At 43.7% G+C, this 15,463-nt stretch overlaps 1 protein-coding gene across 1 annotated transcript in view; it reads left to right on the forward strand.

Moving 5' to 3' along the window:
• Positions 1 to 15,463, forward strand: part of GPATCH1 (G-patch domain containing 1) — a 44,885-nt gene that overhangs the window by 22,384 nt on the left and 7,038 nt on the right. The window contains exons 11-17 of the mRNA XM_080827969.1: positions 1,939 to 2,235; positions 3,434 to 3,612; positions 4,079 to 4,206; positions 4,980 to 5,116; positions 5,638 to 5,804; positions 12,791 to 13,007; positions 14,628 to 14,735. Of these exons, the coding sequence (XP_080684095.1) occupies positions 1,939 to 2,235; positions 3,434 to 3,612; positions 4,079 to 4,206; positions 4,980 to 5,116; positions 5,638 to 5,804; positions 12,791 to 13,007; positions 14,628 to 14,735 (1,233 nt within the window). The remainder of the gene's footprint in view (positions 1 to 1,938; positions 2,236 to 3,433; positions 3,613 to 4,078; positions 4,207 to 4,979; positions 5,117 to 5,637; positions 5,805 to 12,790; positions 13,008 to 14,627; positions 14,736 to 15,463) is intronic.

A 15,463-nucleotide genomic window follows, 5' to 3' on the forward strand; every position in this document is an offset into this window, starting at 1 on the left:
TGGAGTTACCAAAATCAAAATGGACAGTTGTTTTCTCAATGACCAACCTTTTAGGTGGTTTTAGGTGGTTTAGTATTCCCACATGGGGAGAACAAAATTGTGTATTGTGAATGGCACAGATAGCAGTGTACGTATTCCTTACTTTTTAAAAGAAATTATTTATTTATTTGGGAGAGAGAGCGCACGCAAGCATAAGCAGGGGGAGCAGCAGGCAGAGAGAGAGGGAGAAACAGACTCCCCGCTAAGCAGGAAGCCAGACATGGGGCTCAACCCCAGGACCCTGAGATCAAGACCTGAGCTGAGGGCAGATGCTTAACCAACTGAGCCACCCCAGTGCCCCCGTATCCCATATTTCTTGAGACTTGTTTCTTCTAACATAAGTTTGGGTGTGCCTCTGAGATCTCAACCCTGGCCTTAAGCTCAGCAGTTTTCAGACTGGGAATAATTGCCAGGAATGTGGTACACACCAGGACATGGGTGCCTTCCCTGTCCCTACAGAGCCTGGGAACGTGTGATTTTTTTCCTCAGGAGAAAGGGTACTGTAGCTCTTTCCTGAATGCCTAAAAAAGGAACGAGTGAGTCTGAAAGTGTGGACAAGCGTGGAGAATCTCTTGCAGGTTGGCACAGAAAGACCTATCTGAGAGGTGAACTTGGACTTGGCAATTGGGAGCCTGATAGGTATCTCAAATATAATAGACCAGGGTGGAAGTTGTGGTTCCCCACTTCCTATTCCAGACTTGCTCTTCCCCCGATCTTCCCATTGTTAGTGACCCACTGCTTAGACCAGAATGTCGGAATCCTAATTCCTGCCCCCGCCCCAAGTCCACCAGCAAGTCCTCTCAGCGCTGCCCTGAACATGCGGGGGACCCCGCTGTGTCTGCATTTCCGCTGCTTCCATCCAGGAGCGAGCGCACATTCTTCCTCACCTGGACCATTGTGGGGCCTCATTATTTGTCTCCTTACTTCCCCACCTTCCTCTCTGCAGTCTCTTCCCCTGACTGGCAGCGGGATGGACTGAATAATTATCACTGCCCCTCTTAAAACATCCCAGTCCTTCTCACACTGAAGACAAATCCAGACACCGCCCGCCGTCTCGCCCCCGTCCCTGCCCAAGGCTGTGTGATCCAGCCCTGCCTCCTTTTCAGGCCATGTCTTGTCCCCCTCTCCCATAACCCCCTGAGGTGCAGTCTTGTGACCCTGCTTTCTGCCATCTGACCCCACCTACCACGACGTGCCAGCCACTGGGGCCTTGACTTTCACTGTTTCTTCTGCCTCTGCTCTTCCGTCAAACTTCAGCTCTTTCTTTTACTTAACTCACCACAACTATGATCTCTTTGGAGGGAACTTCCAGGCTTTCCCTGCCCCCACACGTGCTAGTGATTCCCCACGCCCCAGTCCCAGCCCTCGTCTCTAAGTTCCTTTGGTGGTGTCACCCTGTTTCCTTTGTGGTCCTCCTCTCATAGCCATCCTCCGGGGTTGACTTTGGGCTTCTCTGAGGCCCATGCCGCCAGCTAGTGACAGCAGGGCCCTGTCTATGGTGTCCTCGTGGCCCAGGCCAGTGCTCTAGGGGCACTGTGACAGGAGTGAATACTGCAGGGATAGCTGGCTCTGAACTGGGGCTTGTGCCAGGTGGGACTGTCAGGTGGTGGCCATTCGGGCTGGCATCTGGAGCCCGGGATGTCAGCTCCTTCATTCTAGGACCACTCACTCCCCCCATAAACATCCGCACATTGGCCTACACTTTTGTTCGCAGTGAAACACGAGTCTTGTTACTTCATCACTATCTAGTTCACAGGGATGATAGGAATACAGATGAGAAACTCAGTGTAAAATACGCCAGCGACATACCTTTATGATATTGAACACGCCTGTACCATGACATGTCAATATAGCTGTCTTAGGATACTTCGCTTCTCTTCCTGTTACTATTTTTGTTAGGTTCGAGTACTTCAGTGTTGGAGTTTCTGTCCCAAAAAGACAAAGAGAGGATCAAAGAAATGAAGCAGGCAACTGACCTGAAAGCAGCTCAACTCAAGGCCAGGAGTCTGGCCCAGAATGCCTCACGCAGCAGACCCCAGCCCTCCTCTCCAGACGTCGGACACTGCTCGTGGCAGTTGGCCCTGAGTAGTGGGACAGCCTCTACGAGAGCCAGCAACTTCAAACCTTTCGCAAAAGATCCAGAAAAGCAAAAACGATATGAAGAGTTTTTAGTAAATATGAAACGGGGTCAGAAAGGTGGGTACTAGGTCTGGGTCCCCCAGACCTTGGCCGGGGGGAGCACTCTTGCTCTTCCGGCCTGAGTCCTGGATTTGAAGTTGCAGCATCCCCCACTCTGCCAGTGTTTGGCTTTGTCCGGCTGCAAACAGTGCAAAGATTGTAGTCCCTGGCTCTTGACCTTAGAAAGTAAGAACAAGTAGCTTGTGTTTCTCCATATCTCAGGTCCCAAAGATAGCTGTCTTAAGTAGAGAACACGTCTTGGCCATGGCTAATGCTGAACCACAGACCATGTACTGTTTGCAAATGCTTGCCTTCTGTAAGCATTGCATTTCACACCAAGAGAACAAGGTCATCTCCCACTTTGTCTTAAAATCCTAATCAGCCAGCCCTAAATCATGGTCTAAAATTTGATTTGAAAAGGTAGCTGGCTGTTGAACCCTTAGGAGGGGGGGAAAATCACTCTCCAGTCTACGGAGTAAATTGGGGCAGAGTGAGGAGAGGGATTGTTGTCATTCATAGTAGTTGTTGTGAGAGTCGTCAACAGATCTGAGGCATCGGTTTTCTTTCTTACTTTTTTTTTTTAAAAGATTTTATTTGAGAGAGAGGAAAAAAGAACAAGCGGTGGGGAGGGGCAGAGGGAGAGAGAGAGAGAGAAACAGACTCCCCGCTGAGCAGGAAGCCCACTATGGGGCTAGATCCCAGGACCCTGACATCATGACCTGAGCCAAAGGCAGATACTTAACTGACTGAGCCACCCAGGTGTCCCTGAGACATCAGTTTTCAAAAGCAGATGGCAGTCTGTTGTATCTTCACTGCCTGCTAAGAACCCACCCACTGATGTTAATTACTAAATTAAAAAAAAAAAAAGTTAGAAAAAGGAGTGTTTTTCTGCCAAAACTTAGGAATATACTTGGGATGAACTTATCACGGTCTGGGAGTGGTACCAATTTCCTGGCTTCGAAGATTTAACAAGCATTAGGCCTCAGATGTTTTTCTCTGTTCTGTGAGGTAGACAGAATTCAACTAAAGAATCATGCTGAGGGGGTGAGCACTATTACCTGACAAGTACTTCCTACCATGCTCTCAGAAACCTGGGGAAGGATTGGTGTCCCTTCTGGTAAAATCTATAGGGATACAGCGGGACCCACTGGATATTCTCCTTTGAGCCCTATGTTCTTACTAAGAGTGAAGCAATTTCTTGTTTCTTGTTCCATAGATGCCCTGGAACGTTGTCTGGACCCCAGCATGACAGAGTGGGAGCGAGGCCGCGAGCGGGATGAGTTTGCTCGGGCAGCTCTACTCTATGTGTCTTCCCATTCAACCTTATCCTCCAGGTTCACGCATGCCAAGGAGGAGGAGGATTCAGATCAGGTGGAAGTCCCTCGAGACCAAGAGGTCTGTCGCCATCACATCCCTACCTGATGAATTTTATTGCATTTTATTATTTTTTAAGATTTTATTTATTTATTTGATAGAGAGAGATACAGTGAGGGGGGGACACAAGCAGGGAGAGTGGGAGAGGGAGAAGCAGGGAGCCCGATTCACGGCTCGATCCCAGGACCCAGGGATCATGACCTGAGCTGAAGGCAGATGCTTAACTAACTGAGCCACCCAGGCACCCTTGAATTTTAAAATTAAAACAAGTATTTCAGGTCCCTCAGTGGAATGATCACAATATACACAGCATTATAGAATAAGAACTGATTTTCTGCTTTTAGCTTTCAATATAGTTTAGCAAAAAAACGTTGTAGCATAAGAGCTGTTTTGTAATTTTGAAAGATTGCTTGAAAACTTTCAGTGGGAGAGCAGTCAGGTTAATGGCGTGACCACTTGATGAAAGAGAATAAATGTCTTTTCTCAGAATGATGTCAACGACAAGCAGTCGGCTGTGAAAATGAAGATGTTCGGGAAGCTTACCCGAGACACATTTGAGTGGCACCCTGACAAGCTTCTGTGTAAGAGGTTTAACGTCCCTGACCCTTATCCAGAGTAAGTGAGGAAATCTGCCCTTACATCAGTATTCACTCTCCCATATTAAAGCTCTCTTTCCCTCTCACCGACTCAGGTAAATTCCCCTTTTCTAGAGGAATTTACTTGTAAATGCTTAGAGTTGCAAATTTTGTAGATTTAACTACCGTTGGTTTGTTACTAAAAAAATAAGCAAACATCGAGGAAGCAAACTTTATTCTATATTGAAGACACAAAACTCAGGTATGTCTAATTTGCTGCCTTTTTAATGATGCACATAGGTTTACATTTAAAAGGTTACTTATGCTAATTCTTTATAAAAGCTTGATACTTATTTGATTATAAACACTACCAAAAAGCATATAAAATTGATCAGAGGTTTTGTCAGAACATTTAGGTATATTTTTAGCAGCACAGTTTTTCCTTTTTTTTTTTTTTTTTTTTTTTTTAAGTGCAGGGCTTGAACTCACAACCCTAAGATCAAGAACTGAGCTGAGATCAAGAGTGAGATGCCTAACTGACTGAGCCACCCAGGCACTCTGGAAATACATTTTCAAAGTTAAATTCTAGATCTTACTAGAAAAAAACCTAGGGCTCTTACTAGGGAAAACCTCTTTGGCCCTAAAGTCAGTCAACCAAATTCTTATACTGCTTTGAGAAGCAAAATAACCTTCAGGGACCTCTTAGCAGGTAGAAGAGCTAGTGGTGAAAAACGTGAGATGTTATTTCATAACATGAGTTGTTATTAACAACATAGTTGTTATGTATGTATGTTTTCTTTTCAACCCACACAGTTCAACTTTGGTTGGCTTACCAAGAATAAAACGTGACAAATACTCAGTTTTCAACTTTCTGACGCTCCCAGAGACAGCATCCTCGCCTACAACTCAAGCTTTGAGTGAAAAAGTACCAAAACATCAAGGTCCCGACAGTGAGTGGGGTTTCCTTGCATCCATGTGCTGACCATGTTCTCAACCCCTATCCCATCGGGAAAACAGAAGTAAAGTCTTAAGGGTATACATAGTGCAAGCTCTCTCTCCATTAGAGACTTGTTCGTGTGACTACATTAGCTCAGGTTGTAGGAGTTCAGATGTCTACTGTTTGAGGTCAGGGCACTGCCTCAGCATCTGCCACCTTCCCAGCACCTACAGGTTTGCTGATGTTCTGGGATGAATTAAAGAGCCATCATGGAGAGCTTTCCTTTTGCTTGCTAATTCTTTTTTTTTTTTTTAAGATTTTATCTATTCACCTGACAGATAGAGATCACAAGTAGGCAGAGAGGCAGGCAGAGAGAGAGGAGGAAGCAGGCTCCCTGCTGAGCAGAGAGCCCGATGCGGGGCCCAGCACCCTGGGATCATGACCTGAGCCAAAGGCAGAGGCATTAACCCACTGAGCCACCCAGGCACCCTTTGATGGCCAATTCTGATATTACATCTGTGTCCTACCTTTCAGAATCAAGAAAACCATCCAGATGGGATACATCTAAACAAGAAAAGAAAGAAGATTCCATTAGTGAATTTTTAAGTTTGGCTAGATCAAAAGTTGGCCCGCCTAAACAAGAGTCCAGTCCGTCAGTAATCAAAGAGGAAGAGCGTGTGACGGAATCACTCGCAGATAAGGTATCAGGAGGTCCCAGGTTCTCTTTCCAGGCTGATTGTGGTATTTGTCCTTCTCTGTGATGGTGCTTTGTCATCCTTGGATAGGAGGGGTCTGCAGACTTTCTGTGAAGGGCCAGATATTAAATATTTTAGGCTTTGTGGGCCATATCGTGTCTATCACAATCACTCCACTCTGCTCTTGAATGTGAAAGAAATCATAGGAAATGTGAAAAAGATTGGGTTCACCTATGTTCCAATAAAACTTTATTTACAAAGCTGACAGTGGGTTGGATTTGACCCATAGGCTGTATGGGTCAAAAGCAGGCCAGTACCTGCTTTCCATTATAGTAGTTTCAATCATATCTTTGATCATGAGGAAAGATTATAAACTTCTCTGCCAGGAATGGCTTTCACTCAGCATCAACCACTGAAATAAAATTCAAAGTTTCCTTTTGTAGAGAATATAAAGGAAATATATATTGGGTTTTTAAAAAATAACTGCTTTAATAGTTACAAGTTGAATTTAATAAAAAGTTTTATTTCTAGTAGCCTCATTTAAAATTACTATTTTATTTTTTAAATGAACATGCATTAAAAAGTATAGTTCAGTGACATTTTATACACATGTAGATTTGTAGAGGGGCACCTGGGTGACTCATTTGGCCAACGTCTGCCTTTGGCTCAGGTCATGATCCTGGGGGCCTGAGATCGAATCCCACATTGGACTCCCTGCTCAGTGGGGAGCCTGCTTTTCTCTCTCTCTGCTTGCTGTTTCACTGCTTGTGTGCTCTCTCTCTTTCTCTCTCTGTCAAATAAGTAATCTTTTTTTTTTTTCTAAGATTTTATTTGTTTGTTTGACAGAGAGATCACAAGTAGGCAGAGAGGCAGGCAGAGAGAGAGGGGGAAGCAGGCTTCCCACTGAGCAAAGAGCCCGATGTGGGGCTCGATCCCAGGACCCTGAGATCAGGACTTGAGCCGAAGGCAGAGGCTTAACCCACTGAGCCACCCAGCTGCCCCTCAAATAAATAATCTTTAAAAAAACTCTGGAACCATCACCACAATCAGGAAGCAAAGTGGTACTATCACCCCAAAAAACTCCCTCCTGTCATACCCTCCCCTCTCTGCAAATGCCTACCAATCACCAATCTCTGTCTCTCTAGTTTTGTTCTTTCCAAAATATTATTTAAATGGAATCAGACAATAAACATATATAACCTTTTGAGACTGGGTTCTTCCACTCAATATCAGTATCTTTGAGATTTATCAGTAGTGTAATATCAATAGTTCATTCCTTTTTATTGCTACTCTGTTGTGTGGGTGAGCCACAGTTTTTTGGTCGTTCACCCTTTAAGGACGTATGGTTGTTTCCAGCTTTTGGCTCTTGTAAGTAAAGCTGCTTTCGGCATTCGTGTGCAGAGTTTTGTGTGAATATAAGTTTCCGTTTCTCGAGGTTAAATACCCAATAGTGGGATTGCTGGGTAATGTACACATGTAGATTTCACTTTATAAGAAACTGCCCAAAAAAAAAGAAAAAAGAAAAAAGAAAAAAACTGCTAAACTTTGTACCAAAGTTCTTGCTTCTTGTATTTGAAACTCTCCCGTTAAGTGCACACATTTAGTGTTATTTTATCTTTTTGCTGAATTAAGTCTTTTATCATTATGTAATATTACTCTTTATTTTTGGCAATTTGCACAGTATGTATTTTTTCATCTTTTTACTTTTAGCCTATTTATTTCATTGTGTTTAAAGTAGATCTTTGGTAAAGAGTATGTCATTGTCTGTGTGTCCTTTTTTAATAATACATTTAGATAATCTGTATGTTTTACTTTGTGTGGTTTAGCCATTAGCATTTAATGTAATTTGTTGATATATTTGGATTTTGGTCTACAGTTTTGTTTCCTGTCTGTTCCCACTCTTTTTTATTGCTCTCTTTCTCCTTTCTTTTCTTTTTTTTTTTTCTTTCTTTCTCCTTTCTTACCTTCTTTTATATTACTTGAATAATTATTAGTCTACTATTTTAATTCATTTATTACATTTTTAGATTTTCAAAAAAATTTTATTTATTTATTTATTTATTTGACAGAGATCACAAGTAGGCAGAGAGGCAGGCAGAGGTGGAGGGGGAAGCAGGCTCCCCACTGAGCAGAGAGTCCGATGCGGGACTCTATCCCAGGACCGTGAGATCATGACCTGAGCCCAAGGCAGAGGCTTAACCCACTGAGCCACCCAGGTGCCCCTAGATCTATTTTTTAACGATTGTTCTACAATATACATGCCTACTTTTTCACAGTTTACTTAGAGTTGATATTATACCATCCTAAGAGGAGTGTGGAATCTTTACATCTAGGTCCCTTTACTCTCCTAGCTTTTTATGATGTTGCTTTATGTATTACATGCAAACACATTGAAAACCTTAGGAGAGTTTTCTAATTTTTGTTTTCAGTTGTTATACATGTTTAAAGAACTGATGAGCTGATAATCCTTTTTATTTTTATTTTTTTTAAAGATTTTATTTATTTGACAGGGGGAGAGAGAGAAAGGGAGAGCGGAAGGAAACACAAGCAGCGGGAGTGGGAGAGGGAGAAGCAGGCTTCCCGCTGAGCAAAGCCCAATATGGGGCTCGATCTAAGGACCTTGCTGAGCCAAAGACAGCTGCTTAACGACTGAGCCAGGCGCCCTGATAATCAGTGTTATTTACTTGGTTATTTAGTATTGCTGTTGCTCTTCCTTCCTGAAGAGCCAGCTTTCTTTCCTACCATTTCCTCTGTCTGAGGAACTCCCATGTATTTAGCTTTAATTTTTTTAATTTAATTTAATTTTTTAAAAAGATTCTATTTATTCACTTGACAGAGATCACAAGTAGGCAGAGAGGCAGGCAGAGAGAGAGAGAGGAGGAAGCAGACTCCCTGCTGAGCAGAAAGCCCGACTCGGGGCTCAATCCAAGGACGCCGAGATCATGACCTGAGCCGAAGGCAGAGGCTCAACCCAATGAACCACCCAGGTGCCCCGATTAGATTTTAGAGCAGTTCCAGTAACTGATCCTTTTAATTTTTTCTTCATCTGAGAATGTCTGTGTTTTGTATTCATTCCTGAAGGGTGTTTTGCTGGATATAGGATTCTGGGTCTACAGGTCTTTCCTTTTAGCCCTTTTAAGAATGTTGTGCCACTTCCCTCTGGCCTTCCTGATTGTTGATAACAAATCTAGTTGTTCAGCTTGTCTTTCCTCTCCTTAGCATGACATGACTTTTTTTCTGGCTGATCTCAAGATTTTCAGTTCATCTTTGGTTTTCAAACTCTTTGATTATGATGCGTCTGAGCGTGGATTTCTTTGAGATTCTTTTGTTTGGGGTTTGCTGAGCTTCCTGAATCTTGTCTTTCACCAAATCTGGGACATTTTTTTCAAATATATTTTCTGCTCCACACTCTCACGCCTCTCCTGGGACTCTGGTGACATAAATGTTAGACCTTTCAATATTGTCCCGCAATTCTCTTTTCAATCTGTTTTCTCTCTGTTCAAATCAGGTACTTTCTATTGATCTGTCATCAAATTCATTGACTCTTTCTTCTATTGTCTCCATTCTGCTATCAAGCCTATCAAGTAAATTTCTTATTTTGGTTATTGTATTTTTCATTTGTAAAATTCTCATTTGGTTTATCTTTATATCTTTTATTTCTTTGCTGAGACCTCTTTATTTTTCCATCTGTTTAACCTTAGTCTTGAAGCACAGTTGTAATAGCTGCTCTTAAAGTCTGCCACATAATTCTAACACTTTTGGCTGTTGATTATCTTTTGCAAGTTGAGGGTTTCCTCGTGGTCGTATATCAAGTAATTTTGGATTACATCCTAGACATTTGACATTTTGGACATTATGTTATGAGACTTTAGGTCTTGTTTAAATTCTAGAGAGAATGGTGAAGTTTTGTTTTAGCAGACAGTTGACCTAATTAGGTTCAGGCTACACGTTCCAACCCATCTGGGTTCAAATGTCATTCCAGTTTTCAGACTATCTTTAGATCTTTCCTGCACATGTACTTCCCAGTGGCTGGTCTGGGACCTGGTTGGTAGTTAATTCCCTAGGTCTGTTATCAAAATCTTTGGTTTGCTGTTTTAGAGTCAGATTTACACTTGTATAGCTCAGAGGAGAGCCAGAAGCTCACAAACATTCTCTAGGATCACTCTCTTGAGCTCCTCAGCATGATCTTCTTGACCCTGTCGGACGTTCAGGCTCCCCCTCACACCCTCCAATCAGAAGGCTGGCACTTGGTTTTCCTGCTCTGGGTTACACTTCCTATGACTTTATCTGTGGCTGGAGTCAAGCGCAAGAGGGAAAGAAGGGGGAAAAAGGAGTGGGATTTGCTCCAGATTGTTGAGGCCACAGCTTCTCTGGTCAGAGAAGAGGGTTCCTGTCCGTCAGAGCCTGGCATGTGCCACCACCAAGGATTTGAAACCTCTCCATGGAGTATCGACTGTTATTTTTTTTTTTTTAAGATTTTATTTATTTATTTGACAGACAGAGATCACAAGTAGGCAGAGAGGCAGGCAGATAGAGAGAGAGGTGGAAGCAGGCTCCCTGCTGAGCAGAGAGCCCGATGCGGGCCTGGGTCCCAGGACCCTGGGATCATGACCTGAGCCGAAGGCAGAGGCTTTAACCCACTGAGCCACCCAGGTGCCCCTTGACTGTGATTTTTTAAATGGCATAAAACCTTACTAAGGGATTCTGGCCCTGGGCTATGGTGGTTGGGTGAGAAAGCCTTCTAGATTTTCCCAGAAATCGTGTCGAGATAGTCTTTAGATAAGTTTGCCTGAAAAGTCTTGGTTCTTACTTTTTCACTTATTAGCCAGGTGACCTTAGGAATCTGGCTTCCGTTCTCTGGGTTATTTAATTTCTTTCTTTGAAAACTCTTTCTGAGTTGGCGTAGTGTAAAGGGCCAGAACTGTCTGTGAACACGGGTATATGCCAGCTGGCGTTCAGTTATAGCCTGCGCACGTGACGCTCATATCTGCCAGAAAGACAGCAGATTTCTGGCTTTCCTGGAGAATTGTTGCCGTGAGTCCCTGGGCTTCCCTGTCAGCCTCTCTCTCCTGACTTCTTATATAATTTTGAACAATTCTGAAGCAGTCTCAGAAGCTTAAACCTAATTTAGGTACTTTTGTCCCCAAACCACTTAAGCATAAGTTGCCAACCAGATGCCGGGCTCTGCTGTGTTTCCTTCAAGGCAGGGCGTTCCCTGTAGAACCACAGTACCTGGTCCATCAAGGTCTGAAAATCGGTGCCCATACATTCCTGCTGTGTCTAATCCTTGGACCCATTCATGTTCCACCACTTGTCCTAATAATGTCCTTTATGGCAGAAAATGCAGCTCGGGGTCACTTGTAGCATTTAGTGTCACGCTCCTTTAGTCTCGTTCTGCCTCGTACAGTTCCTTAGTCTTGCAGGATCTTGAGGCTTAGAATATTATAGGCCCGTATTCTGTAGAGTGTCCTCAGTTTGGGCCTCTCTGATGTTTCCTAGGGATTGGATTCAGGTTCTGCCCTTTTGGGGAGACTACCTCAGAGGGGCCAAGGCTGGGCTCGAACTGCCTCCCATCAGGTGGTGTGTGGCGTCGACTTGTCCCGTTGCTGGTGCTCCATTTGGTCACTTGAGTAAGGTGGTGTCTGCCAGTCTTCTCCATGGTAAAGTTAATTAATTTCCTCCCTCTGTACTTAGGAAGTACTTTTATTCATTCATTTATTCCTAATTTTTACTAACTTATTTAATGACCATCAAGGAGCATTGAAATATATACATATCCTGTTCCTCATCAAACTGTGGGCCCACGGTTTCCTGTTTTATTGAAGGGCTAACTCAGTCCTCTCCTTACTTATTTCAGTGCTCAGATGGTCTTAGTTTGGCCAACTGGAGCTCCTTCAGGTTGGCTTCTTTGTGGTTTTCAGGATGTCCCTCTTACTCTGTGAGTTTGTCTTTGCTGTCTGGGCACAGTGATGTCTGGGCTCATCTTTGTGTTGTTTCTCAATTCCAGCTCTGGAATCAGTCCTTTCTCCAAGGTGCCCTGGTTATTTCTAGGAGGGAATGGTATACTTTTCTTCTTTAATTTTTTTTCTGGGATGAGAGTTTAAGACCCCAAACGTCAGTATCTTGTACCAGTTTTCCTCCTGTGGGTATTTGTAGCTCTGCTCCAGAAACTGGAGGTGACAAGGTACGGGGAGTGACCCCGTTGAGAGTGAGGAAAACCAGGTGGGAGAGTCCAGACCCACCCCTTTGGCATGCATTTGCACCTTGAGTGTGTCCTTGTGTCTCTGGCCCGGGTTCTTGAGGGGCACAGTGGAAGGACTAGAGTGGATTCTGAGACCCGGGGCTCTCTGTCTGGTCACTGCTGTTGGCACTTAGCACATCGGATTACCCCACGCCTGTCTGGGGAGAAGCTGTTGGCGGGGAGGGGTCGTGTCTTCTTCATGCCTTTGCTCCTTGTTGATTTAATTGAGTTTGTCCCAAGTCACCGCCTGTCTCTCTGGCGAATCTGATTGTCCACAGCTGGGCTTCTTGTAGGAATGGCCACGTGTGATCGCAGAGGGAAGTTCTGTGTCCATGGTAGCCACGTGCTCCCAGCGCCCTTTCAGTTTTCTTGCCAGCATTTTTTCCAATGGCCTTCATGAATCTTGGGCCTCTGAAGGCTTGATTGACTCTTGAAAGCAGGCCAGAGGCACTGTGCTAGTCCGCCCTGCATTTTTGTGGGTCCTTTGCCTCTCTGATGCATGACTGATGTCAAGGAAAGTCTTCAGCTGCTCCTACCGGTCGGCTCGTTCTGTAGTGGCTGCATCAGAAACATCACAAAAATAAATGTCACATGAGCAGTCATCGTTTAGTTAGGCAGAGCGTGGGTGTAGAACCCATGTACCTGAGTATAAACGTGTGTGTGTCTATCTGACTGTGTGTCTGTCCGTCCAGAAGGTCTGGCTCCCCTCACCTTTACTTCATTCCTGACTCTTACTTCATTGTTAATACAGAATATCAGCAAAGGTGTGGATTCACAGACTGAAGGAGAAGGGAGCCGCCCATCCATGGACTTATTTAAGGCCATCTTTGCCAGCTCGTCTGATGAGAAGTCCTCATCCTCTGACGATGAGCAGGGCAACAGCGAGGATGATCAGGCAGGTCTTGGGGATGGCGACTTCAAAAGCTCCCACGAGACTGACTCGGCGGAAACCTCATCTGCGGCACGTGGTGCGTGGATACTTCGGATTTGGGGATCGAAATAAGCAAATGAGGATGTCTCTAGAGAAGCTGCTTCTTTGTTTGGTGTAGAGTTCTTTTTTTGTTGTCAATTTAAATTCAGTTAGCCAACATATGTACATCATTAGTCTCAGAGGTCGCATTCAACAATTTGTCAGTTGGGTAAAACACCCAGTGCTCATCACATCACATTAGTGTGCAGTTCTAACCCAGGATAATTAGCAAACAATGGTGTTTTAATCTTTCACATTTTTAAAAGAAGATTTTATTTATTTATTTGACAGAGAGAGAGAGATCACAAGTAGGCAGAGAGACAGGCAGAGGGGGAGGGGGAAGCAGGTTCCCCGCTGAGCAGAGAGCCTGATGAGAGGCTCGATCCCAGGACCCTGAGATCATGACCTGAGCCGAAGGCAGAGGCTTAACCCACTGAGCCACCCAGTTGCCCCAAATCTTTCACATTTTTAATGGTGGCATCAGATATAAATTTCTGGTGTATTTTTAGGGTAGCTGTGTTTGATAATATTGATTTTCCTACTTCCCCTAGTTGAGAAGAATTAAAACTAGTAAAATTTTTGTTTAAGAAATAGATTCTTTTTTTTTTTTTTTTTTACCTGTTTGATGATGAGATACTAGGATTATGGGCAACATTTGGGTCTGAGGTATACAGGGGCTCTTCCCCGTGGCGGGAGTTTTGGCACAGAAAAGGAGACCATTTGATGCTTGCAAGTGTGAGAGACTTTCCAGATGCTTGGGTGGGTGAACAAAATTTTCCATCTCAGCCTTTGGGTGGTCTGCTTGCCTCTGTCAGTGTGTGGTGGACTTGGGTGTAATTTTTTTACTGCCTTTAACCAAAAAGTTACGGAGAGGTATAAAATACTGTTTATTCTTATGTGATTTGCAAATGCCTATTTCACATTTCTGTGGGGGAAAAAGCCACCCAACTTAATTTTTATTTCAAAATGATTTACGCTTAAATTGTAAAAGCTTAAAAATATATAAACGGAGAAAGCTTAAGTCCCTTGGAATCCTACTTCCCCGAGATAAACATCGTTAATACTTTGATGTGTGTTTTTCCGTACTTTTTGTGTTTTTCTTTCCACTATCTGAAAACATAGTCCTCAAAAAAAAGAGATTATTACTGTGAATATGGTAATTTATTTGTATTCAGCTTTTCCCCTCTTTGATAATTTAATTTGAGTGAAGTTAAACTTTCTGAGCTGGGACATAGTCTTAGATCCCTGTTTGTAAGTTTTTGTTATCCTCAGATGACATCTTTCCTTGAGGCCATCTTATAACCCTTCAGGTGTCAGTGAGGTGGTCCCGAGCATGTGCTGTGCAGACCCCTGTGTTGCAGCCGCTGGTGCACTTGGTTGCAGGGCCCCGTGTGACTGACTTCCCAGCTCAGATGTCCACGAGGTTGGCGGTCAGGTTCGCATGCTCACAGCTGTATCCTCAGTGCTTGGCATGAGCTGGTTAAGCAAAGTGGTGAAAAAAAGCACACATTATCTGGTGGCAACAGGTATTAATTGAAGAATCAAACACATTAGTATTAGTATAATAGTATTTATTGTTAATATAAATAGACAAAATTAATACCCTGGTGTTTTCCAGCTAGCGAGCCGGCACCCCAGCAGCCCACACCTTGCTTCCCGATACAAAAGCTGCAGATAGACGAAAGAGAAGCCTTCGGCCCACGGCTGCCTCCTGTCTTCTGCCCCAGTGAGTTGAGAGCTCGTTGGTTCACCCGTTTGCATCGGCACCTGTGTCTCCCCTGAGCTGTGACAACTCTAACCGTGTTATCACCTCTACCAACGTAATCCAACATAAGGCCAACCACATACATACAGTTGACCTTGAGCAAGGCAGGATTTAGGGGCGCCAACACCACGCACAGTCGGCAATCTGCCATATAACTTTTGACTCCCCCTAAAACTTAACTACCGATAGCCTACTGTGGACCGGAAGCCTTACCAATCACACACACAATTGGTTAACACTTCTTATGTATTTCATATATATTATGTACTGTATTCTTAAAGTAAGCTAGAGAAAAGCAAATGTTAGGAAAATCATAAGGAGAGAAAATACCTGTATAGTACTGGGCTTATCGAAAACAATCCACACATCTGTTTCTGGTTTCTTTGTTCTCATCCACATTTTGAATCTCATCGTTTCCCCCGAGTGCCTGAATGATAGCGCTTGCTTTATAGCCTCAGACACCTTTCAGGTTTTTTTCTTTCTAACACCTAGATAAATACAGTAGCATCCTGAGCGTCTCAGATGTCACTTTGAGAAATAAAAGCAGTAAAAATTTAGGACACAAAGATAGGTGAGGAATTGCAGGGAGGAGGGTATTCAGAGACTTTTTTTTTTTTTTTATAGTTTGGCTAATGCAGCAAATACAGTAAAAGTAATTCTGTCAGAAGTAAACCCCGTCCATCCTCCTC

Source organism: Martes martes, assembly GCF_963455335.1.
Source record: "Martes martes genome assembly, chromosome: 17".
Lineage (NCBI taxonomy): Eukaryota > Metazoa > Chordata > Mammalia > Carnivora > Mustelidae > Martes > Martes martes.